Source organism: Podarcis liolepis (genome assembly GCF_965112155.1).
Source record: "Podarcis liolepis genome assembly, chromosome: 11".
NCBI lineage: Eukaryota > Metazoa > Chordata > Lepidosauria > Squamata > Lacertidae > Podarcis > Podarcis liolepis.
The window spans coordinates 64,282,763-64,309,185 of record NC_139565.1 but is presented as its reverse complement, the minus strand read 5'-3'; the positions used below and the strand labels follow the sequence as shown (position 1 = coordinate 64,309,185).

At 47.5% G+C, this 26,423-nt stretch overlaps 1 protein-coding gene across 3 annotated transcripts in view; it reads right to left on the bottom strand.

Moving 5' to 3' along the window:
- CNTFR (ciliary neurotrophic factor receptor) overlaps positions 1–26,423 on the bottom strand; it is a gene marked incomplete at its 3' end in the record, with an annotated part of 437,882 nt that overhangs the window by 2,925 nt on the left and 408,534 nt on the right. For all 3 annotated transcript variants that reach the window (XM_083466189.1, XM_083466191.1, XM_083466190.1), the window contains 2 exons: positions 24,540–24,703; positions 5,673–5,853 (listed from right to left, as the gene is read on the bottom strand). In XM_083466189.1, coding sequence (XP_083322315.1) covers positions 5,673–5,853; positions 24,540–24,703 — 345 coding nt within the window. The remainder of the gene's footprint in view (positions 1–5,672; positions 5,854–24,539; positions 24,704–26,423) is intronic.

Below are 26,423 nucleotides of genomic sequence, written 5' to 3'. Positions count from 1 at the left end.
ACCTGGGTTGTATTGATTTTCCAAGTAAGGTCTCCTCCCTCAGCCATGAAATCCAACGCTGCTGTCTCTCACCCAGCCCTCCTCTGCAAGGTTGTTGTGAGGGGGGAGAGAATGTACTCTGCCCTGCGCTCCATGTTGGAATGGCAGGATAAAGATGAAATGAACAATATTAATAATATGAATAATAATGTTGGGTGCTATTTTCACAGCACAACACAGGGACCACCAAGAGACAGATGAGGAAGTGCAACCCACTGGAGAACATTGCTAAACGATATTCATTAGGAGAGCAATTAATGCCATTGACGTCAATGGGGCTTAGAGTTGCAATGAACTCTTGCAGGATGCCTGCTGCCCTCGCATGGCCACCAGAGGGCAGTCTCTGCTCACACTAAAGTCCACGTTGCAGGACACTGACCATCACTGAGTCCCTTGTTCAATCTTTCTTGGTCACAAAATGGTCACAAAGAGTTACTTGTTTTGCCTTTTGGGGGGAGGGCATGGAGGCATGCATTTATGGTACTGACCATCATCACACAACCGAAGCTAATTGGGTATGTTGCACTGTGACACTGTAACATTGGCTGCATGGTCCAAAACTGGCTGGGGTGATATCACGGGGACGCTTCGTCACACCAGCGTTAAGGAAACAAAACGGGGCCCAAAATAACAGTGTAAGGCAATCAAAACCAATGAACAGGTAGAGAAAAAGATGAAAAAGAATGTGACACTTGCAAAATATCTCCAGCCTTGAAATCCTCTGTCTTGCACTGATGTGACTATTCGGTGTAGTTCTTGAAAGCGACTTGCACTTGCTTAACCATAAACAGGTAAAAAGGTAAAGGACCCCTGGACGGTTAAGTCCAGTCAAAGGCGACTATGGGGTTGTGGTGCTCATCTCACTTCAGGCCGAGGGAGCCAGTGTTTGTCCACAGACAGTTTTCCGAGTTATGTGGCCAGCAGGACTAAACCGCTTGTGGTGCAACGGGACACCGTGACGGAAACTAGAGCGCACAGAAATGCCGTTTACCTTCCTGCCGCAGCGGTACCTATTTATCTACTTGCACTGGCGTGCTTTCAAACTGCTAGGTTGGCAGGAGCTGGGACAGAGCAATGGGAGCTCACCTCGTCGCGGGGATTCGAACCGCTGACCTTCCGATCGGCAAGCCCAAGAGGTTTGGTGGTTTAGACCACAGCGCTACCCGCTTCCTATAACCATAAAAGCAAGCCCAAGGAAAGGTGGGAATAATGTTCAGGCTTGGACTTTGGCTATTTCTGGACCAAGGGGCATCCAAAGACATAACAGGCGCAGAGAGACCCCAGCCTGTCCCCAACACACCAATGGTCACCTGAACAGGACCAAAGAGGGGAGCATGGGTGATGTTGCACAGTCCGGGTTTATGCAGTTTGCAACATTCTCCGAATCTGTCAGGGCCGGTGATTTCACCTGCACGGCAGCCCCTAAGAGCTGACCCCCTTGGCGTGCCGAAATGTGCCGTATCTACAAATGCTGTCGTGCAGCCGGGCAGCACGATAATTTGCACATTCCCCTGTGTGTGTGCGCGCACCACCAGACGCCCCGAGGGTCTTTGGCAGGCCTCCCGGTGCTTTCCTAGTAGTGGACAGCATTTTTTTTGCTCGATTTCCCAACCCCACGAGCGCCGGTGCCAGCTGAGGGGACCAGCCCGGACTCTGCACGGCTGCTTCTGGGAAGCCAGAGGCTGATATCACATTATGCACTTGGAAGCCAGCCCAGCTCTTTCCTAGAAACAGAGAGTTGTTAACTTTGCGGCTTTCCTCGCTAACAGGCTTCCCGTTGTGTGCTGCTACAAAAACCCACACTGGACAGCGCCTTTTGCCAGAGATTTTGCGAAGCACACGGCCTGTTCTGGTTCCCATGTTTCCTGAAACCCCGCTGCCCTTTCCTGGTGGGGAGAGCATAGCCAGCTGGCAAGTGGTAGGCGGAAGAGCAGCTTTGCAGGATCAGACCCAGGTCCATCTGCTCCTGTGTTCTGATCCTACCATGAGCCGCTGGGAAGGTCGCAAGAAGAGCATGAGGTTGGCTGATCTTTCCTCCATCCCCGGCATTAGAGGTAGACTGCATCTGAACAAGGAAGTTCCATTGTATTATCGTGGTTCACAGCCGTTAACAGACCTCTCTGCCTCCATGATGGGAGAGGGACTTTAGCCCAGTGGGCAGAGCATGGGATTTGCATGCAGGATCATGCAAAGGACCCCAAGGGTCATCTAGTCCAACTCTCAGCTGAATCATCCCTTACCGTTGGCCATCCTTGTTGGCAAACAACTGTCTCAGGAGACACTGGAGAACCTCTGCTTAAAAATCTCCAGAGAGGGAGAGATCAAGACCTTCCAAGGGAGTCCGTTCTGCTCTTTAACAGATCTTACCCTTGGAAAGTTCTTCCAAAGGCCTCGTCCACACTTCCTCTTCTTCTGTGCCTATAAATCATGGGTCCGAGTGGTTTCCTCCTTGCCCCACTCCTCTCCCCGGAAAAAGCCTGCTCTTTAGTGCTGAATCAGAACAAACAGCAATCCACAGAAAACCTGGATGGCTGTTTGCTCTGATTAAGTGCTAAAGAGCAGTTTTCTCTAGAGGAAAGCGGGACAAGAGGATAAGCCCAAAGCAACTTCCTCTGAACTTGTGTGACTCCTTTTCAAGGGCCATCGCTATGTCTTGGGGTCTGGAATTCTGTACACGGATAAAGTCATTGCAGGACCTCAGCTCCTTTGATAAACCTGTGAAGTTCTGTGCAAGCCTATCTCCTTGGCCAGCAGCACTGTTACTGTTGGAGGTGTTGGTAGAAGCAAGAACCTCTTCTGGAGGAGAAGAGTTGTATTGTGTGGTGGTGCTGTCGAGGGAAACGGGGACTTTGCAAGCCTGATGAATGGTGTTCCAGCCAGAAACACTTAACGAGACACAGCACAGAGCTTAAGAAATGGGCACCCCAATGGAAAAACCACTTTGGGGTGGCAGGGGCATCATTCAGGTAGTCATAGTTGTTTATACCCTCACGTAAGAACATAAAGAGTTTGGGATGCAGGTGGCGCTGTGGGTTAAACCACAGAGCCTGATCAGAAGGTCGGAGGTTCAAATCCCCGCAATGGGGTGAGCTCCCATTACTCAGTCCCTGCTCCTGCCCACCTAGCAGTTCGAAAGCATGTCAAAGTGCAAGTAGATAAATAAGTACCGCTCCAGCGGGAAGATAAACGGCATTTCCGTGTGCTGCTCTGGTTCGCCAGAAGCGGCTTAGTCATGCTGACCACATGACCCGGAAGCTGTACGCCGGCTCCTTTGGCCAATAAAGCGAGATGAGCGCCGCAACCCCAGAGTCAGCCATGACTGGACCTAATGGTCAGGGGTCCTTTAAGAACATAAAGAGAGCTTGCTGGATCAGGCCAAATGACCCACCTAGTCCAGCATCCTCTCAGCACAGTGGCCATGTAGACGTCCCAATGGGAAACGTCTGCAAGCAGGATTGGAGCGCAAGAGCCCTCTCCCCTTCCGTGGTTCCATGCCTTCGCCCTTCAAAATGGGCACCTTAACCCCGGAAGAGCCTACCTCCAAAGGCAGCAGGGCAGAAACTCCTCAGGGACACAGAATCAGAGCCCTGGGAAGGGTCTCTCGTTGAGCCCCCTGGCAGAGCAGGCAGCCCACTCCCACAGCACCCCATAGGCAAACACCCAGCTCACCACCACTTTCCTTCCAAAGCAAAACGGATGGATTCTTGCAAAAGTTCAAAAGTCCTTTATGCCAGCACTGCCCATCTTTGGCATGGAAAGAAGGGGCTGTTTTGCAAAACTCCTTATCTCTGAGCAACTGTGGCGGCCTTCAGGAACCCTGGGTGTTACAGGGCTGGCTGCGGCGAGCCATGCATTGCAAGTTCCTCCACATTCAAAGCTGGCTACAGGACCTCCCAGATGTCGGCCACATCTGGGACCCGTTTCCCTGTTGGCCGAGGACTCCAGATCTGGTGGGCCTCAGGCGCAGACAATATCAGCACCCGCAGAAGGAAAGGGGATGTGGCCCGCCTGGCTGCTACCCTCCAACTGCTTTCATTCTGATGCGGTATCTCCCACCTGGTCTACAAAATGGGCTACACAGAAGTACAGAAGAATTGGAAGGGGTTCCGAGGGTCATCTAGTCCAACCCCCAAACATGCAGGAATCACAGCATGAAGTGGAAAGGGTGTGTGTGTCAAAAGGCTGCTGAATAATCCCAGGAGCCTCCCTCTCTGGCCGCAACAAGTTCCCCTCCCACCCCGGTCTCTAAGAATGCACAGGATCATAAGAAGGGCACAAGAAGATCCCAGAAGGGAGCAGATGCAGTTTGAGATGCTTGGGAAATATTTGGGAGTGTCTCCACCCCCATCGTTCTGCCTGGACACTGAGGTCCAGATCCGAGGGCCTTCTGGCGGTTCCCTCACTGCGAGAAGCCAAGATACAGGGAACCAGGCAGAGGGCCTTCTCAGTGGTGGCACCCTGTTCAGGGAATTTTTAAATGTGTGACATTTTAATCTTTTTTTAATCTTTGTTGGAAGCCGCCCAGAGTGGCTGCGGACACCCAGCCAAATGGGCGGGGTACAAATAATAAATTATTATTACTACCCGCCCTGTGGAACGCCCTCCCACAAGATGTCAAAGAGAACAACAACTACCAGACTTTTAGAAGACATCTGAAGGCAGCCCTGTTTAGGGAAGCTTTTAGTGTTTAACAGACCACTGTATTTTAATACTTTGCTGGAAGCCGCCCAGAGTGGCTGGGGAAACCCTGCCAAATGGGCGGGGTATAAATACAGTGGTGCCTTGGGTTAAGTACTTAATTCGTTCTGGAGGTCCATTCTTAACCTGAAACTGTTCTTAGCCTGAAGCGCCACTTTAGCTAATGGGGCCTCCCGCTGCTGCCACTGCACCGCCGGAGCACAATTTCTCTTCTCATCCTGAAGCAAAGTTCTTAACCTGAAGCACTACAGTGGTGCCCCGCAAGACGAATGCCTCGCAAGACGAAAAACCCGCTAGACGAAAGGGTTTTCCGTTTTTGAGCTGCTTCGCAAGACGATTTTCCCTATGGGCTTGCTTTGCAAGACGAAAACGTCTTGCAAGTGTTCCGATTTCCCCCCGCTTTTCTCCCCCTTTTTCTAAGCCGCTAAGCCGCTAATAGCCTTTTAGCCGCTAATCCGCTAATCCTTTAATAGCCGCTAAGCCTTTAATGGACGCTAAACCGCTAATAGCGCTAATCCGCTAATAGGGTTGCTTCGCAAGACAAAAAAACCGCTAGACGAAGAGACTCACGGAACGGATTAATTTCGTCTTGCGAGGCACCACTGTATTTCTAGGTTAGCGGAGTCTGTAACCTGAAGCGTATGGAACCCGAGGTACCACTGTAATAAATTATTATTATTATTATTAGGAGAGGAGGAGCCTATGGAAGGGTGGAAAATGGGGACCAACTGCTCCACAGGGGCAAGACCTACTGCTCCTGAGTAGTGTCTGGTTTTCTTGAATAAAGAGTCAATGTCACTGCTAAGGGCCTCTCCATCATCTGATTCCATCCCTGGCACTAGCCTTGGCTGAGCGAGACTCCTCCTCCCCAGAAACGACCCCCTCTTCCCGTCCCCACGGAAAACCCTCCTCTTCCTGCATCTCCATGGCTTCACCTGCTCCCTGGGCTTCCGTGGTGAGATGCTTGGGCTCCTCAGTCCAGGGCGTGGCATGCACGGCCACGCTCCAGTCGCTCCACGTGCCAATCTCGTTGTCCTTGGCTGCCACCTGGATGATGTACTCCTTGCCCGCGTAGGCGTCGGTGATGATGTGGGTCGTCCCGTCCGACAGCTCCACCTGCAAGGGGGAGAAGGGGAGGGTCATTGGGGGCTGCCAATGAATTCACAGCGTCCCAGCACCTCTTGGGGGTGAGATGTTGCGGCCATGGCTTTGCGCAGAACTGGGGGTGCCCAAACGTCTAATGGCACAGGTTAGGAAGCTGCCAAGTGCCACCCGGAAGCCATGACAAGCGCCTGAGGGCATCTTGATTGGCATTACTAGCCTGGCAAACTTGGCACCCAACCCAGCTAGGTTTTGAAGAGCAGTAACTGGCATGGGAGCCAAACAAAGAGAAACAGACAAATAGATACAGTATTTTCTGGATGATAGGGAAAAAACCTTTTTGGTGTATGTAAATCCAGCTATATAACAGGGCTGACTCTTGGGTAAATGTATCAGGGATTGCATGCCCAGGCACAGACGGGGGGGGGGGGGCATATGGGCCACTTGGCCCAGGCCTCCGATTCCAAAGGGGGCCTTGGTCACCTTACATTCCCTATGTAATTTTAAAAAGCACTAACCTAGAGAGCATCTTAAAAAGCAGAGACATCACCTTGCCAACAAAGGTCTGAATAGTTAAAGATATGGTTTTCCCAGTAGTGATACATGGAAGTGAGAGCTGGACCATAAAGAAGGCTGATCGCCGAAGAATGGATGCTTTTGAATTCTGGTGCTGGAGGAGACTCTTGAGAGTCCCATGGACTGCAAGAAGATCAAACCTCTCCATTCTGAAGGAAATCAGCCCTGAGTGCTCACTGGAAGGACAGATCCTGAAGCTGAGGCTCCAGTACTTTGGCTACCTCATGAGAAGAGAAGAATCCCTGGAAAAGACCCTGATGTTGGGAAAGATGGAGGGCACAAGGAGAAGGGGACGACAGAGGACGAGATGGTGGGACAGTGTTCTCGAAGCTACCAGCATGAGACTGACCAAACTGCGGAAGGCAGTGAAAGATAGGAGTGCCTGGCCTGCTCTGGTCCAGGGGGTCACGAAGAGGCGGACACGACTAAACGACTAAACGACAACAACATTGTATATCTATATTTTCCATTTTGTCTTTATAAGCAGATATGGTTCAAGCCTTGAAATAAAATTATTTGTCAGCATAACTTTTGTGAAAATTATTTATATACTTACTTATTTATAAGACTTCAGTTACCCCCAGGGTAAAAAAAGGGGGGGGGTACACATTATCTACCTGGCCTGGGCCTCTGCCTGGCTCTGCAAGGCCCTGTGCATGCCATCCAGTGAAATGCTTTTCTATATCTATCCCAACCTGTTGCACTCCAGGTGTTTCTGGACTGGCCCCCCCAATTCCCACATCTGTAGCAGCTGTGCTGGCAGAGGCTGGAGGGAGTTGTAGTACAGCAACATCTGGAGGGCACCAGTTGGGGAAGGCCAGTTGAGAGGAAGTGCACCTCTTTCCACATGACTTTCCCTAAAGTCCCAAGCCCACCCCATCCATTCCTGCTCATCAAAGTTCTCAGCCGTCAACCTTGAAAAGAGGGACTTTTCCGCTGCAGGGAATTTTCACAAAATAACTGCTCCGCCTCTCCCCATTATACACTCAATAAATGAGTGAGTTGCACAATTCACACCTAATACTAGGCCTCTTTTGGGCCCTTTTAAAAAAAAGAAAGCTCACAAAATTGGCACTTCCAGAATAATGGTAGCAGCAACTTTCCTGAATCATTAGCTTTGGAAAGGCAGGTGCCCGGATTGGGGCCGGGTTGGGTGGGCAACAGGACCCCCAGCTCAGGTCCTATCACCTGGGCTACCTCTTAGCCAACTCTGGGTTTGTTTGTTTTTTAAAATAATAAAAATAAAACAAAATAGAAAAAAAATCAGAATCGGACAATAGAAACAAAACCACAATCTCCACTAACGAAGGCAAGAGAGGAGCTGGGACTGCTGCAAAGTCCTCCTTGCCGAAGGGAGAGGGGAGATGCTGGAACCATTGATATAAATGGCATTTGGATTAGGAAGGGGGTTCATAGGTTCACAGGGGGTTCATAGGTAACGCACAAGACCCCTGATCTGCATGCTCCACGTACATGGGTGAAAAGCTCCATTGCTAGAAAGAGAATGGAGAGGCGTTGTCAGTCAAGGGAAAGGGTCACTGGAGGGTTAGAAGGAAGACTCTGTTAGATGACTAGGAAGCAGAAGGAACCTGCTAATAGCCCAGGACTAAAGCTCAGATGCAACTGAACTGCTCACTTGACAAAACTGACCAGGGACTGGCAAAGGCTTCGGCCCAGTAAGGAGCGTCTCCACCCCCATCGTTCAGCCCAGACACTGAGGTCCAGCTCTGAGGGCCATCTGGTGGTTCCCTCACTGTGATAAGTGAGGTTTCAGGGAAACAGGCAGAGGGCCTTCTCGGTGGTGGCACCTGCCCTGTGGAATGCCCTCCCACCAAGGAAATAAACAACTATCTGACTTTTAGAAGACATCTGAAGGCAGCCCTGTTTAGGGAAGTTTTTAATGTTTGAAGTTTTATCGTGTTTTTAATATTCTGTTGGGAGCCGCCCAGATGGGCGGGGTATAAATAGTAAAATTATTTTTATTAGATGGCACGACTCAGAGGCTGGGGCTTTTGCTTGCTTACTGAAGACTCTTCCCCCAAATTCCAAGATGCTCACACGCTCTCCTTAGGCTCTCTTGCTCGTTCAGATGAGTCCCCCAACCATCATCTTTCCGCACCTCTCCTTTCTCCAAGATTAGAGGCTGGTTTCGCCTTTGTGCATGAGCTGACTGCGTGCAGGCCATTGCTCAGAGACGGTTCCAAGGCTTGCCTCTCTGCCAGCCCTTCCATTTCGAGATGGGGAGAGACCAAAGCAGTTCCAAAACGTCATCACCCCATTTTGTGTTGTCCTGGTCAATTTGACCAGGACGTGCAATTTCCCAAAATAATCCGGAAAGCCTTTTAAGAGCTGTCTGCCTAATCAAAGCACGACTTGGCAGGACAACTCAGATCGGACAGATTTCGGCTTGTTTGCAAGCTGTCTTAGCTAACTTTGTTAAAATGGCCCTGCTAGGAAGGTCAGATTTAACGTCCCGACAAAAGACCTTGGACTGAGATATCCAGCAGTTTGGGTTCAGCAGAGTTTCTGAACTTTCCAGCAAATTATGCTGGTAATGTCTGGATTTGAAATTGCTAACAGAATAGCACAAGTCGGCTGCAGAGAACAGAAATGAAGCACTCTGACCCTGTGGAAAACTTCAGTAACCTTAGAGAACCTCTTGCGTGCTGTTGTACACGGGGATGTTTCCAGTTGGAGCAATGGCATGTTGCTAGTCCCTGATCAAATGACAGAAGCTTTAGGTTTTAGGGCTCCCCAACCCATGCACATAAACCCATTTTCTCCTGGGACAAGCTGCAAAGCCACATCACTCTTTTCTCAAGTATGGTGATAATGCTTGAGTCAACAGTGTGATTCAGCAGCAAAAAAAAGGTTAATGCTCTTCTAGGCTGCATCAACAGAGGTCTAGTGTCTAGATCAAGGGAAGTCATAGTCCAACTCTATTCTGCCTTAATGAGACCACACTTGGAATACTGCGTCCAGTTGTTTAAGAATTTAAGAAGGATGTTGAGAAGCTGGAAGGTGTGCAGAGGAGGGTGAAAAAGATGGTTAAGGGTCTGGAAACCAAGTTTTAGGAGGAGCCCTTGAAGGAGCTGGGAGAGGAGGAGACCGAGAGGAGATATATAGCCATCTTCAAATATCTGAAGGGCTGTCACATGGAAGAGGGAGCATGCTTGTTTTCTCCTGCTCTGGAGGGTAGGACTCAGACCCATACAGTGGTGCCTCGCAAGACGAAAATAATCCGTTCCGCGAGTCTCTTCGTCTAGCGGTTTTTTCGTCTTGCGAAGCAACCCTATTAGCGGCTTAGTGCTATTAGCGATTTAGCGGATTAGCGGCTATTAAAGGCTTAGCGGCTAAAAGGCTATTAGCGGCTTAGCGGCTTAGAAAAAGGGGGGAGCGGAAAAAAATCGGAACACTCGCAAGACGTTTTCGTCTTGCGAAGCAAGCCCATAGGGAAATTCGTCTTGCGAAGCAGCTCAAAAACGGAAAACCCTTTCGTCTAGCGGGTTTTCCGTCTTGCGAGGCATTCGTCTTGCGGGGCACCACTGTAGTTTCAAGTTACAAGAAAGGAGATGCTGATTCAACATTTGGAAAAACTTTCTGACAAGAAGAGCTGTTCAACAGTGGAATGGATTCATGGGAAATGATATATAATGAGTTAAAAAAAATGTTCCAATTAACATTTGTAAAAAAGCCTGCAGCATTTTTGTTATGGATTGTAGGGAAAGACCTGCCAAGGAAATTGAAGAACATTTTCATGTACGCGACAACGGCGGCAAGAGTCTTAATAGCACAAGGATGGAAGAACGAAGAAATCCCCACCAAAGAACTGTGGCAAGAGAAACTGATGGACTCTGCGGAATTGGCGAAACTGACACACAAACTGCGTGATAAGGACAACTGTGACTTCAAAGAAGAATGGGAACCTTTTACAAAATACTTAAAGAAACAACAAACTGAATTGGACTCCTTGGCAGGTTTTGAATAAACATACACAAATTTATTACAGTGGTACCTTAGGTTAAGTACTTAATTCGTTCCAGAGATCTGTACTTAACCTGAAATTGTTCTTAACCTGAAGCACCACTTTAGCAGATGGGGCCTCCTGCTGCCGCCGCACCACCGGAGCACGATTTCTGTTCTCATCCTGAAGCAAAGTTCTTAACCTGAAGCACTATTTCTGGGTTAGCGGAGTCTGTAACCTGAAGCGTATGTAAACTGAGGTACCACTGTATTGGTAACATATAGATAAGATAAATTAAGGATCTTTACAGTTTTGTAATATGCAGAGATTAACATGTGCTGAAAAATCAGAGAGAGGAGCTGAGGGAAGTCTGGGGGTGGGGGTTTCTGGTTTGGAGAGGGGGAGGGAAAAATAGGGAGGAAATGAGGATGATATGTTTTTGATAAATTGTTATGTTGAAATTCTTAATAATTTTTTAAAAAAACAAAAACAAACAACAACAACAACAGTGGAACGGACTCCTTCAGAAGGTGGTGGACTCTTAAGTTCTGTCTGAGACAGCAACTATTTTCCCCCTTTCATGATCACTACACGACCCCCCCCCCCCACGTACCAGTGTTCCTCCTTGCACATTTTTTCCTTCCAAACTGTGCACCCTTTTCCCGGCAGAGGAGTTATCTCAGCCCCTTGACATTTTGGCTCCCCTTTTCTGCAACTGGATGGTGTGTCCCAAGAAAAGTGTCTACCCCCCAAAAAAAACCCTTGTGCTTTCCCCTTACACACTGCCAACACTTTCATCACTCAGACTCCCCAAGGACACCCCTCCGGACAGGACGGTGCTCAATGCGCTGGCTACTCTTGCGAACCCTTGTGGCCGCAGGTGAGGAGCGCATGTTTCGGGAGACGTGTCAGTGTGACGGGCAACATGTTTGGGAGGCCAGGAAGCTGGGGCGGATGGTGTGAGTTAACCAGCGGAGCCTGCGAAACCAGAAACAGGCTATTAGCGATCCATTAGGGCGAGGTATCCAGTTCCTGGCTAGGTAATCCATTAAAGGACCATCTGAGCGCATTAGAAGCGCACTCGGGCAGGGGCAGGACGTGGCTGCGAGGCAGCAAGAGGAAGCGGGGGCCAAGCTGGCTTGAGTTACACACTTAAAAGCCGGGAGGGGAAAGAAACGGTGCCCTAAATATTTAATGCTTTGTGTTTAAGGAGCCAGAACAGGAAAACCAGCCCAAGGAAAGGGCGAAAACCTCGAGGTGACAGCGGCTGCCTTTCCCACGCCCCCCTTCCTCTTTCCGTCTCCTGGAAGTGAATTTCTTCCCGGCAGCCGTGGGAAGGTGCTGGGTGGGCAGAGAGGTTGCCGTCCAAGGGCATCGCCCAAGACGCCGGCCCCTCAGATGGGTCCATCCAGCAAAGAATTGTCTCGCGGCCCCCAGGATTGGTATCCCACAGGCCAATCGGGACCCCAGAGCCCTGGCAGCGCCTAAGCGCAGCTCTGCAGGATCAGACCAAAGGCATGTCCAGACCAACATCTTGTTTTATATGTGGTTTGGATGGCTCTGGGCAGCCCGTTCAAGACAAGGAGCCCCTGCTTTGAGTAAGCAGCACAGCAGCTCTTTGTACATGGCTGCTGATATTGAAATTCATTAATGACCTCCGGTATCTATTCACTAAACAGGCAAATTGTTCGCCTGTCCAGTGAATTTGCAACCACGCTCGTTATTCATTTATCTGCTTTCGTCTCACCAATTTTCCTGGAATGCAATCTTGCAAGCTTCAGAAACGATGAATCACCATCGATAGCATCTAGAAATATGTTTTTGCAGTTACTAAAATTAAGAGCAGAGATTGCGTCCACCTGACACAACCGAGGCAGCGTTGCAACAGGGCATCCTCTCACTCGTACGTGCAGAAATAGATTTTGTGGGCCTTTGGCACAGATTCGGTTCCAGGATGCCTAATTGGGAAGCCGCCTGACTTTGTGGTGGCCACCAGCTCTCTCAGCAGTTAATCCCATAGGTTAACCAAGTGAGGATTGAAATCAGTATGGGTCTTTCAAGGAGAAACTGGGAGAAGCTGTTGGGATCTGGCCCAAACAGCTGTGATTCCTGAATTGTGAGGGGTTGGACTACATGACCCACAGAACCTCTTCCAATTCTGATTCTATGCTTCTATGACATTTGCTTTTGGTTCTTGTGCTTTAGCTCTCAGACGCTTGCACCCAAAACCCTCTTCTGCATTCATGAACAGCTCCCTCCCTATCCCTTAAACGTGTCGCTTAATTGCTAGTGATGCTGCTTAGAAAATCTATTTAAAGTAAAAAAAAATGGGTTGGTTCAGTTTGTTTTGCAGTGTGAACCCACCAAAGTCACATGTCTTGAAACAAGACTCAACTATCCTTTAAAATGCCCACTGCTCTGGATTTTGCATTGTTGTTCTCAAGCCCAAAAATGGGTGTAAAAATGCATCTAAAGGCAGAAAGGACATTCAAAGGTGCATCCTATGAGGCAATGCTATTTGCAAAAATATGTATACCAGGCAAAGCTGCAAACATAAAGAACTGTGCAGTTAAAGGTTGATAGATTTCAGAGAGAAACCAAAATGGACAGATTTCCTGTCCTTCTGACCACCAGTTGCTGGAAACCAAAGGAGAGGAGAGTTCTGGTCTTGTGTTCGAATCCTGCTTGCGAGTTTCCCTTTGGGGCATCTGCTTGGCCACTGTGAGAACAGGAGGCTGGACAAGATTTACGGCTCTACCCCGCCTCATTTAATCCCCACAACCACCCTGCGAGGAAGGCTAGCCTGAGATGCAGTGACTGGACCCCAAGGTCACAGCCAAGTGGGGATTCAAACCCTGGTCTCTTCCAGGTCCGAGTCTGATACTCTAACCACTACACCACACTGCCTTTCATGATGGGCCACTGGCTTGATCCAGCAGGGCTATTCTCATGCTCTTATTCTTTTGCGCGATAAAGGGAAAGAGAGTGGAACAAAAGCAACCCCCAGATTTTCCCTGCGAAGGGAAAAGTCAGTTCCAAAAAGCAGACACGACTCGTGCAGAACAGGCGAGTTGGCACAAATATAGGAGAAAGGAAAAGATGGAGAAAGGAAAGATGGAGCCAGCTTGTTTTCTCGAACCCATGGCTTCAAGTGACAAAGCCACCTCCGCCCTTGGGAGGAGTTGGGGTTGCGGGCGTCATGGTCCCAACACGAGTGCGGCGGTTGGAGCCCAGCCCCTGCACGATTGGGGGAATCCCCGGCCACATCATCCTCTGGCCGGCCAATCAGCCAGCTCTGGGGGCGTGGCCTGCCCTATTTAAGGCAGGCGGGGCCAGGGATCTCCCTCTTTTGCCGCCTGCCAGCTGTTCCTGCTTTTCCCACCCTCCCGCCCTATAAGGTTTCCGTTCCTTGACCTTGCTATGGACCTTGGTTGGTCGCCGTTGAGGGGCCTGGTAGGAATTTTTCCACTTGGCAAATTGGCACCAGCCACTTGGTTTTGACCTGCCTTGTAGCAAATCATCACAACTTTCTGGGTATTGGCGGTTAGGCATTGATATTGCTCTGTAGATGGAAGAGGGGAGTTAGCGCCATCACCTGCCCCGCATATTGAAGGGTAGTCCGTTAAAAGATTCTGGGGGGTCGTAGCCCTGTCCGAAGCCTAGGGGGCGAGGCCTAAGGCATGCCCCCTAGCGGTGACCCCGGGGGGTTCCTAGTTGATGTGCATCAGCAGGACTCCCCCTACTGGTGGTTAACCCTTCCCGGACTTCAAGCGGACAGGCTGGAGTCGGATATAGTCAGTTAGGACCAACGCCTAAGCCAATACCGCTCATCACCTGTAACCAATAAAGTTGTGGCCTTATTTAGTCCATTAACCTTAATAATTGTGTCATGTGTCTTTATTTTCACGGGGGTGGGGGTGGGGGCTCGCCACGCAAGAAAGGAGATTCCAACTAAACATTGGGAAGAACTTTCTGTTGGGAAGAGCTGTTTAACAGGGGAACGGTGGTGGACTTTCCTTCCTTGGAGGTTTTTAAGTCGGATGGCCATCTGTCCTGGATGCTTTAGCTGAGATTCCTGCCTTGCAGGGGGTCTCTTCTATCTCAACAATTCTATGATTCTACAGTCACCTCTGGGACTCCAGCACTTTGCACCTTCTCAAGTGCTATTTTGCTGTTCTGCGAAAGAAAGCTTGTTTGGTTTGTGCGAGTGCTTTCATCCTGGAGGTCTTCAGAGGACCTTTTCCCTTTGTGTGTGCTTGATATTGCAGGGCACACCCAGCCCTCAAATAATCTGAGGGAATGCGAGATCAGAACTGCGAATATTCAGAAGCCTCTCAACCTGTAGAGCAGAGCAAATTGCAGCTTCAGAGAATGGAGGGATCCCACAGGAGACGGGACGGTATTTAGAGCGAGGTGACCTTTCGGGAGAAATTAGCGGAGGACGAGGTGGCCGAGATGAGCAGCTCAGAGAAACGGCGGTTGTAAAAGGAGGCCGTTCTTCTCTCTTGGGGGAGAGCAAGAGCTGCAAAATTAGGACACGGGGCTTTGAAAAAAGAAGAATGGTGTGTGTGGAGGGGGAGACTGACATAGGACTAAATGCAGAGGCTTCCTGGGTAGGAAGCGCAAAGGGAAACTGGCAGCTCAGCATAAACGGAGCTTTTTAAAAGGGGGCAATATCAGACGCACAAACTGGAACCTCTCTTTTTGATGCAAAGGAGAGCTGGAAAGAGCTGGATGGATCCCTGGTGGCTGAGGAAGGAGCTTTCTAATGACCTGCAGAACTAAAGGAAAGCATGCAGGATTTTTTTAAAAAATTTTTTTGAGGGGGGAGCAAACTGGCACTGAGGAGGAGGCAAAGGAGAGAAGGAACACTCTGTGCCAGCTCTGAAAGGAGTTTCAGGAGGGAAAGAGATGTCAGAGGAGCAGCGTGGGCAGGCAGAATCGCTGTGGTTCCTTGAACTGTGAGCGAGGCTAGTCCTCATGAACCCTGCCCCCTTTCAAATGTTGGATTCTCCTGGGACCAGGTACAAACCCCCAGTCTCCTCACGTGTTAAAAAGGTAAAGGGACCCCTGACCATTAGGTCCAGTCATGGCCGACTCTGGGGTTGCGGCGCTCATCTCGCTTTACTGGCCGAGGGAGCCAGCGTACAGCTTCGGGATCATGTGGCCAGCATGACCAAGCCGCTTCTGGTGAACCAGAGCAGCACACGGAAACGCCGTTTACCTTCCCGCCGGAGCGGTACCTATTTATCTACTTGCACTTGACGTGCTTTCGAGCTGCTAGGTTGGCAGGAGCTGGGACCGAACAATGGGAGCTCACCCGTCACGGGGATTCAAACCGCCGACCTTCTGAATGGCAAGTCCTAGGCTCTGTGGTTTAACCCACAGCGCCACCCACGTCCCCCTCACGTGTTAGAATCATGTAATTGTGCAGCTGGAAGGGACTGCAAGGGTTTCTCTAGTCTAACCCCCTCACAAATCTCAACTAATCACAGTTATTTATTTATTTTAAATGGCATGCAATTTTTTAAAGGTAAGAAAAAGCCTCATTTTTCTAATGCTCCTTGATCCACCTGGACTTGTAATTGGAAAAGTTCTAATACATTGGGGGAGGATACAAATTTTAATTTTTCTCCCAAGCTGGTGGCCAGTGACTTTCTCCCCGCCTCCCATTCATATTTTATTTTATTTCGAGCTTAATAGTTACATTTTGTCCCTCAACAGTTATATCCAATTCTACAATACTAATGATTTCCTGCTCACCCATCAGTGATGATTTCAGACAAATCCATTTTCATCCTCTTTAACAGGTTCCTTAATAGGTTCTGCTCTTTTTCCCTTTAACTCCAAACCCTGCTGTGGAAAGCAACTTTTAAAATAGACCAAAAAAAGGTCTCCAGTCCTCCTTAAAGGATTCTAAATCTGTGTCTCTTATCAGCGCCGTCAGTTCTGCCATCGCTGCATATTCTGAGGTTTTCAGCCGCCATTTTTCCTTTGAGGCTACCAGCCATGGCCTTTCTTGTTTTCCTTCCTGGTTCTAATCTCCAAAGCTCTTCCCCATCTCCACCAGGATTGGAGTGTCACGGTGAGAACGCCAAGGTTGCAGGTATGATCCTCGTATGGGGCAGCTTCGTATTCCTGCCTTGCACAGGGATGGACTGGATGACCCTCAGGGTCCCTTCTAACTCCAAAAGTTCTGTGAAAGTGCTTTTAGAAAGGAGAATGGGGAAGGCAAGAAAAGAAGGGACTGTCCAGACACTGTGCTCTCATTCAGGCAGAAAGCCTTGCGGTTTCTTGATGGCACCACCCCATTTGAAAGAAACAGGCTGGCTCCGTGGAACGGGGCTTTTAGAATGTGTTCGTCTTAGCAGCTTGACAGCCTCGCTGAGTGACTCTTCCACCCAGGCCAGGCCCTGCCCTCACGCTTCCCTTAAAACAGACATGCCCAACTCCCAAAAGACTGAGATCTACTCCCAGTATTAAAAAAACGGGCAGTGATCTACTCATAGAAATTAAGAAATCGGGGGAGGCTTGCCAAGAGATGTTGAGCTTTTCATGGGGGGGGGGGGGGAGTGTCCACCTGGGGGTGTGTGTCAAAAAACACTCACCAGAAAGCCCTGCGCCGAAAATCACCAGCAGCATCCGATAAATGACCGCACACTTTCCGCTGCTACCAATCACTCGATGAAAGATGACAATCACGCCTGCCCTCCCTCATTCTCCCCCTCTGCAGCGATTGATCAGGATCGCCCCGCGATTAATCTGGATCACACCGGCAGTCTACTGTACCTGTCAATCGTGGCCAACTGGTTGAACATGTCTGCCTTAAACGAATCACAAAGCTGATTGAACGATTCACTGCTGGTCACTTGTCCCACGAACAGCTGCCAGGTTTCTTTTTTTTTTTATAAGATTTTTATTGGTTTTACAACATTTTTAAGAAAAACAAACAAACATTAAAAATGACAAACATACACGTATAGTTTCAAACATATTTTCATAAACCTCTTTTCTTGGACTTCCCCATACCCCCCCTCTCTGCATCCCAATGTCCGTAGTTCAACTAGCAACTCCCAATTGTTACTTTCCAATCTCTATCCTCTTAGTCCTCTTTTATAATCTAACCTTATATCCCTGTACCCCTTTGTTTCTGGTAACCACGGCATTTTAGCATTCATTAAGTTTATAGTAGTCCTTAAGATAACTTTTAAATTTTCTCCATTCTTCTTCCACCGTCTCTTTTCGTTGGTCACGGATTCTGCCTGTCATCTCGGCCAGTGTCATATAGTCCATCACTTTCATCTGCCATTCTTCCAAAGTGGGTAAATCTTGTGTCTTCCAATATTTTGCGATGAGTATTCTTGCTGCTGTTGTGGCATACATGAAAAAAGCTCTATCTTTCTTTGTCACCAATTGGCCGACAATGCCCAAGAGAAAGGCCTCTGGTTTTTTAGGAAAGGTACATTTAAGTACCTTTTTCATTTCATTATAGATCATCTCCCAGAAGGCCTTAATCTTCGGGCATGTCCACCAAAGGTGATAAAAGGTACCTTCAGTCTCTTTACACTTCCAACATTTGTTATCAGGCAAATGATAGATTTTTGCCAGCTTGACTGGGGTCATGTACCACCTGTATACCATTTTCATAATGTTTTCCTTTAAGGCATTACATGCCGTAAATTTTATACCGGTGTTCCATAACCAATCCCAGTCAGCTGACATAATATTATGTCCAACATCCTGAGCCCACTTAATCATTGCCGATTTAACTGTTTCATCCTGTGTATTCCATTTCAACAACAAGTTGTACATTCTAGATAAATTCTTAGTATTGGGTTCTAACAGTTCAGTTTCTAATTTTGATTTTTCCACCTGGAAACCGACTTTCCTGTCCTGTTTAAAAAATTCCATTATTTGGCGGTATTGGAACCAATTTTCTACTTTATGCTTCAATTTCTCCTGACTTTGTAGTTTGAACTTATCTCCATCCTGTTCTAAGATTTCCCAATACTTCGGCCATCCGACCTCCATATTGAGTTTCTTCACTGCTTTAGCCTCCACTGGCGACACCCATCTAGGGGTTTTGTTTTCTAATAGATCTTTATATCTTATCCAAACATTAAACAATGCTTTTCTGACAATGTGATTTTTAAAGGCACTGTTAACTTTACCATACCAAAGATATGCATGCCAACCAAAAGCGTTATTGAAACCTTCCAGATCCAAGATGTCCGTGTTCTCGAGGAGCATCCATTCTTTGAGCCAGCAAAAAGCTGCTGCCTCATAGTACAATTTTAGGTCCGGCAGGGCAAAACCCCCTCTTTCCTTAGCATCTGTCAATATTTTAAATTTAATTCGGGGCTTTTTGCCCTGCCAGACAAATTTCGAGATATCTTTGTGCCACCTCTTAAAACATTCCATCTTATCAATAATCTGCAAGGTCTGAAACAAAAATAACATTCTAGGCAATACATTCATTTTAATTACTGCAATTCGGCCTAACATTGACAGTTTCAAATTTGACCATATTTCTAAATCTTTTTTAATTTCTGACCAGCATTTTTCATAGTTGTCCTTATACAAATTCTGATTCTTAGATGTTAAATAAACCCCTAGGTATTTAACCTTCTTGACCACAGTCAAACCTGTTTCCTCTTGAAATTTCTCCTTTTCCATATCTGTTAGGTTTTTCCCTAAAACTTTGGTTTTTTGCTTGTTCAACTTAAATCCAGCTACCTGGCCAAACTGTTGTATTATTTCTAAAGCCCTTTTCGTACTAGTGTTTGGCTCTTGCAAAGTCAATACTAGGTCATCTGCGAACGCTCTTAACTTATAATGTTTGGCTCCGACCTGCACACCTTTGACCTGCTGGTCATTTCTTATCATATTCAGCAACACCTCCAGAACTGAAATAAAAAGTAATGGGGAAATCGGGCACCCCTGTCGTGTTCCTTTTTCTATCTTAAGCTCCTCAGTCACAACATTGTTTACAATCAGTTTAGCTTTTTGTTCAGAGTATATTGCAGCCATACCATTCTCAAAGCCCTGACCTGCCCCCATCCCATGAAGATTCTTCCTCATAAAACTCCAAGAGATATTATCAAAGGCCTTCTCCGCATCCACAAAGATCAATACTGCCTTGGTGTTTATATTCACCTCTAACTTCTCCAAAATATCTATTACATTCCTTACATTGTCTGCTAGATGTCTTTTAGGGAGAAAGCCTGCTTGGTCTTTATGAATCTTCTCCATCAAAACTCTTTTAAGTCTTTTTGCCAAAATGTCTGCAAAAATTTTGTAATCCACATTAAGCAGGGATATTGGGCGGTAGTTCTTGAGTTGGGTCTTTTCAGTCTCTGACTTTGGTATGAGTGAAATATATGCCTCTTTCCACGATTCAGGTGCCTTTTTTCCCTCAAGGATCTCGTTACAAACTTCTCTTAGTGGTTGAGTCAACCATTCCTTCAGCGATTTGTAGTATCTGGAAGTCAGTCCATCTGGTCCTGGAGATTTGCCCAGTTGCATATTCTGAATGGCAGCCTCTATCTCTTGTTCTGAGATTCTCTGGTTCAAGTCCATCTTACTTTGATGAGAGATGTTTTGTAGTCCATATTTTCCGAGGAATTTGTCTATATCTTCTTCATTTTGCGGGCCTTGGGTGTAGAGTTTTTTGAAATAGCTTAGAAAGCAATTTCTAATTTCATTGGGTTTGGATATGTTCCTTCCATCCACCTCCAGGCTTGTAACTGTATTTAGTTTCTGCCTTTTCTTCAATTGCCATGCCAAAAGTTTGCCACATTTATTTGCTGATTCAAAAGTCTTTTGCTTCATTTGCCTTATCTTCCATTCAATCTCTTGGTTCATCAATTCCATATATTGTGTTTGGTATAATTTAATCTCTCTTAAAATGTCCTGAGACTTTGGTTTTGTTCTTAATTTCCTCTCTCCTTCCTTTATCATTTCCAGAATCTTCTCTTTTTTCTCATTTTGCTTTTTCCTCTTTATTGAGTTTTGTTGAATCAAAAATCCTCTCATCACCGCTTTACTTGCGTCCCAGATCACTCTTTTCTCCACGTCGGTCCTCAAATTTATTTCAAAATAGTCTTTTAGGGTCTTTTGGGCCTTCGTGAGAATCTCCTTATCTCGAAAGAGGGTGTCATTCATTCTCCATCTAAATTGACCAGTTGTTGTGAGTTTCATCTCCATCTTCACGGCGTTATGGTCGGAGCAAGTTTTTGGGCAGATTTCCACTTTCTTAATCTTCGGAGCCATTCCACTAGTAACCCAGATTTGATCGATTCTGGTCCAGGTCATCATTGCTTGGGAGAAAAAGGTTCCCTCTCTCTCCAGAGGGTTCCTTGTTCTCCAAATATCTATCAAGTCCATATTTTCAGTCATTTCGAAAAAAGTCTTAGGTAGTCTCCCTTCTTTGGTGACTGTAAGTCTTTGTGCCTTGTCCATATTAGTGGAGACCACGCCATTCATGTCTCCCATAATTATCATATTGTAGTCCAGATAGTCCATCAGAGTTTCATGAAGTCTCTTAAAGAAGTCGGATTTGCCTTCATTTGGTGCATAAATTCCAACAACTAGGAATTTTTCTCCTTGTACTTGTATCTCCACAGCCAAATATCTCCCTTGTTCATCTTTGAATATCATTTTTGGAGCCCATTTCTCCTTCACATATATTACAACTCCTCTCTTCTTAACTTTGTCTGATGAAATAAATTCTTGTCCTAACCTTTTATTTGAAAGTAATCTCCTGTGGGCTCTGGTTATGTGAGTTTCTTGTAAGCATATCAAGTCCAATTGTTCTCTATTCAATATATGAAATACTTGTCTTCTCTTCAAAGGCCCATTGAGCCCATTACAATTCCAACTGAGGAATTGCAGAGCCATCTTGTTATTTTTCTAAGGCTCCTCCAACAGCTCCAAGTTGTTGCTCTTCTTCTGATGGTAGTGGTTTTTGTCCAAACGGGAGATTCAGGATATCCAATGCTCTCCTCTGTTCTGCAAGTACATCAACAGTCCCCTTCTGTAAGTCCTCCTGGTGTCTTGCCAAAAATTTGTCTTTATCTTGAATTGTCTTTATTTTCACTTTGTTTCCCTTATAGTCAAATGACAGCCCTTGTGGGAATTCCCACCTGAAACGGATAGCGTTTTTCTTTAATAAAAGGGCTAAGTCCTTGTAGTAGTTTCTTAAGTCCAGAAAATATTTTGGGATGTCTTTAAAGATCTGTGCAACTGAGTTTCCAATCTGCAAGGCCTTTTCAAAGTGTAGTCCCAATATTTTGTCTCTTTCCTCCTTGGATCTAAGTGTAATCAAGCAGTCTCTCGGAGTCTTTCTGTTTTGCTTCTTACCCAATCTAAAGGCAGTCGTAATTTTGAATTCGTCTTCCTGGAGTTCCCAACAATCCACAAACTCCCGTGTCAAGTATTCCACAAGGTTGTCTCCTTCATTCTCCGGGATCAGTCTTATTTTTAAATTTCTCTCTTTCCTCTGTAACTCCCACAAGGCCAAAGTTGCATCATGCTCATAGACCTTCTTGGCGATCGGCTCTAATTTCTCCTGTGTCTCTCCCGCAGTAGCTTTGACGTCTTCCGCAATTTGGCGCGTAGTGGCGTTTTCCTCCACCAATTTATTTATAGATTCTGTATTCTGGTTTAGTCTTGCTGAAATTTCTGTTAATTTTAGTGTATTCTCTGAAGTCTGTTTTGTCAGAGACTCCAGAGTTTGGTTTATCTTGAGCAAGGCATCTGTCACAGCTTCCATAGAGACGGCTGCTCCTTTGTCTTGTCCTGTTGATGCTGTTGTTCCTGTTGATCCAACTGTTGCGCCTGAGATTGAGCCTCTTTTCTTTACCTGTGACTGTTGCAGCTGTTGTTGTAGTTGTTGCTTGGTCTTGGCCCTTGTGACTATCTCTTCTTGTGCGCCACTCATGTCAAGGTCAGTTCCCACGGGATTTATTCTCCCTTGGAAAATTCCACTGTCTTAGGCCGTGCCGGACTTCACTTTGTCCTCTAGAGGGGGCAAATCAAAATGGCCATAGAGCAAAGATTCCAGGTATAGAGACAAAGGAGACTGTCCCAAATGTCCAAAATATAAAAGGGAGATTAACACAGTCAGAAGTCTAGAAGCTTGTTACTTCAAATTGCCACAGTTTCCCTATTTATGCTACTTCTTGTTGTATTGTACAGTAGCCAGGCACTGTGGAAACTTTGTATCAAAATATCACTTCACAGGGAAAAGTCAGTTCAGTGTACTAAGAAGGCAGACCGTTTCATGCTTTCAAATAAGTGAGACAGCAGAGGTTTTTTACTTCCAATAAATCTTGCAGTTATTGCTCAAATTCACCTCCCCTCTGCCCTGCTAGCTAGAGGGGAGATCAAAGGGTCTGAATGTCCGGTTAAGCTGATCAAAGAGCAAGTTTAAACGGATGCAGGTTTAGAGCTCCGTTGCTTTCACTTTCATGCAGTCGGGGGGAGGCAGACTTCCTTTGTTTAGATCTCCCCCGTTTTTGGCCCAATTTTTAAAATTTTAAAGGTCCCGATTATATTTCAGCTCTTACTCACGGGGATTCAGTCCAGATTTTCTTTTCAGGAAGGAATCGGCGCTCTCCGCTTATGGCGACGCGGCTTCACTTCGCAGGCTGGGTAGCGACTCTCAGCACCGCGCTCACTCCCGATGTCGATCCGTAGCCTTTAAAAAGGCTCTTTCACGGTACCGGGGGGCGCAAAGGTGCCCACCGAGTCTCCTTGTTCTCAGGCTTCAGCGCCTGGGATTTTAGGGGTCCCCCGCTTGCCGTAGCGGGTAAGACCCGAACTTGCGAAGCAGTCCTTCTCCGGAGCTCGGAGCTAGGACCGCCATTAAGCGCTGGCACCGACCGGAAGTCCCCAACAGCTGCCAGGTTTCACTCACTTAGCCCCAGACTGTGTATTTTGCCCTCCATCCAGGGCGAAGACAGGAATGTTCAAGGAGCTGGAAGGTTTGCTTATGAATGGCAAACAGCCATTCCCTTGCCGATTCAGGATGCTGTGACAGAACCCAAGGGCTGGAGAAACGCCATTCTGTTGCATGCTCAGAGGCACTCTCGTCTCGACAACGCCACCTCGTTGTGGAGCTGAGCTCTGCCTCCACCTTGTGATTGGGCTGGGTGTCCATCAATACGCAGATGAAACCCAGCTCTACCTCTCTTTCAAATCAGAACCAGTGAAGGTCCTGTGTGAGTGTCTGGAGGCAGTTAGAGGATGAATGGCGGCTAACAGATTGAGGCTGAATCCTGACAAGACAGAAGTACTGTTTTGGGGGGAAAGGAGGCGGGCAGGTGTGGAGGACTCCCTGGTCCTGAATGGGGTCACTGTGCCCCTGAAGGACCAGGTGCGCAGCCTGGGAGTCATTCTGGACTCACAGCTGTCCATGGAGGCGCAGGTCAATTCTGTGTCCAGAACAGCTGTTTATCAGCTCCATTTGGTACGCAGGATGAGACCCTCCCTGCCTGCAGACTGTCTCATCAGAGTGGTGCATGCTCTAGTTATCTCCCGCTTGGACTACTGCAATGCGTTTTACGTGGGGCTACCTTTCAAGTTGACCCGGAAACTACAACTAATCCAGAATGCAGCAGATAGACTGGTGACAGGGAGCGGCAGCCGAGACCATATAACACCGGTCTTGAAAGACCTACATTGGCTCCACTGAGGTCCAACGCCAAGGGCCTTCTGGCAGTTCCCTTGCTGCGAGAAGCCAAGTTACAGGGAACCAGGCAGAGGGCCTTCTCAGTAGTGGCACCCACCCTGTGGAACGCCCTCCCACCAGATGTCAAAGAGAACAATAACTACCAGACTTTTAGAAGACATCTGAAGGTAGACCTGTTTAGGGAAGCTTTTAATGTTTAATAGATTATTGTATTTTAAAATTCTGTTGGAAGCCGCCTGGAGTGGCTGGGGAAACCTAGCAAGATGGTTGGGGTATAAAGAATAAAATAATAATAATAATAATAATAATAATAATAATAATAGCCACAGTGGCTCTGGAGGCAGAAATGCCTCTGAATTCCAGTTGCTGGAAACCTCAGGAGGGGAGACCCACTCTGTTGCCAACTGCGCAGGACCCTCTCCTCCGCCACCCCCAGCCAGACCAACGACAGCAGAGGTTGCCACTCACGTGTTGCCACTGGTCAATGATGAGCGGCCGGTACCTCAGGAAGAACTTGAGGGGGAAGGAGTCTGGATCCGGCCACGAGGAAGGGTACTGCCACGTCACCAGCAGCCTCCGGGCGTTGTTGGGGATGGGCTTAGCCACCACGTTCTCTGGAGGGTCCGGCTTTACTGTTCAAGGAAGCAAGACATGGGAGAAAGAGGAGAAAATCTTGGTGAGAGAAGAAACATTTCCGTGCAAATACCGCCTCTCAGAACTGTAGGGCTGTAGGGACCCCCGACGGTCATCTAGGTCAAGCCCCCCCCCCTGCAATGCGGAAATCCAAGCTAAAGAATCCACCCAACTTCAGTTTAAAAGCTTCCAATGAACTACAGAACCGTACAGCTGGAAGGGGACCCCTAGGGGTCATCCAGTCCAACCCGCTGTAACCTTCATCTGTGTGCCGCACAGCAGGGACTGGCAAGCAAGCAGGCAGCAGCTAGGAAAGCTGGCTTTCTAAAAATAATAATAAACATTAAAGCAATAATAATAATAATAATAATAATAATAATAATAATAATAATAATAATAATAATAATAATATATTATTTATACCCTACCCATCTGACTGGGTTTCTCCAGCCACTCTGGGCTGCTTCCAACCGAGTATTAAAAACAATACAGCGTCAGACATTAAAAACATCCCTAAACAGGGCCACCTTCAGGTGTCTTTTAAAAGTAAAATAGTTGTTTATTGCCTTGACATCTGATGGGAGGGCGTTCCACACGGCAGGTGCCACTACCGAGAAGGCCCTCTGCCTGGTTCCCTGTAACTTGGCTTCTCGCAGGGAGGGAACTGCCAGAAGGCCCTCGGGAGATGGACCCAGGTGTCCGGGGTGGAGACGCTCCTCCAGGTATACTGGGCTGAGGCCGTTTAGGGCTTTCAAGGTCAGTACTAAATGCATCGCCATCTTGTTTTGCTGGCTCTGCTGCCGCTACTGTGGGGAAGTGTCACCGAGCGATTCATGCAGAACCAGTGCACACATGAGCTGTCTCTCTTCCGAAAGCACAATGCCCCAATCAAGAGAACCGCCAAGTGCTTTGAAGCCGCAATTCAATGGGCAAAGCCCCCGCAGAATCAATGGGGTTGCCAAGGCCCCCCAGGGGAGGACGGTGCCGGGAAGAGGACACCCCCCTCACTGACCTCCTGGCTGGCTGAGCTGATAACCTTTCCGCAGCTTTGGTGACTCACTGCTATCGTTTTCTGCAGCCCTGAGGGGCTGGGGCTCAATTCTGCTCAGCTCTGGGCACCACGGATTTAATGAGCAGGGTGTGTGTGTGCTCCGAGGGGGTGGGCAGAGGCAGAAAGACTTGGTAGAGGTTGTGGGTTGAGAAGGTGTAAAAGGAAACAGACTAGAAGCAATCAGCAGGATAGCTCTGCTCTGCTGGAAACCCCAGGAGGGGAGAGTTGGCCTTGAGTTCGAATACCGATTGGGAGTCTCCCACAGGCCTAGCGAGTAACAACAACAACAACAACAACAACAACAACAACAACAACAACAACATCCCAAGTGGTTCTGGGTAGGAAGTGAAGGCAAGAGTTTTCTAATAATAATAATAATAATAATAATAATAATAATAATAATTTTTATTTATACCCCACCCTCCCTGGCCAGAGCCAGGCTCAGGGCGGCTAACACCAATTAAATAAAATCACAGTAAAACATAATAGGGGAAAAAGAGAGGGAGAAAAAACCACCCCAATTTAAAATACAGGTTAAAATGCAATTTAAAATGCAACCTCATTTTAAAATAGCTGATAAATCAAGACCATAAGGGGAGGGAAACATAAGGGTCAGACTGAGTCCAAACCAAAGGCCAGATGGAACAGCTCTGTCTTGCAGGCCCTGC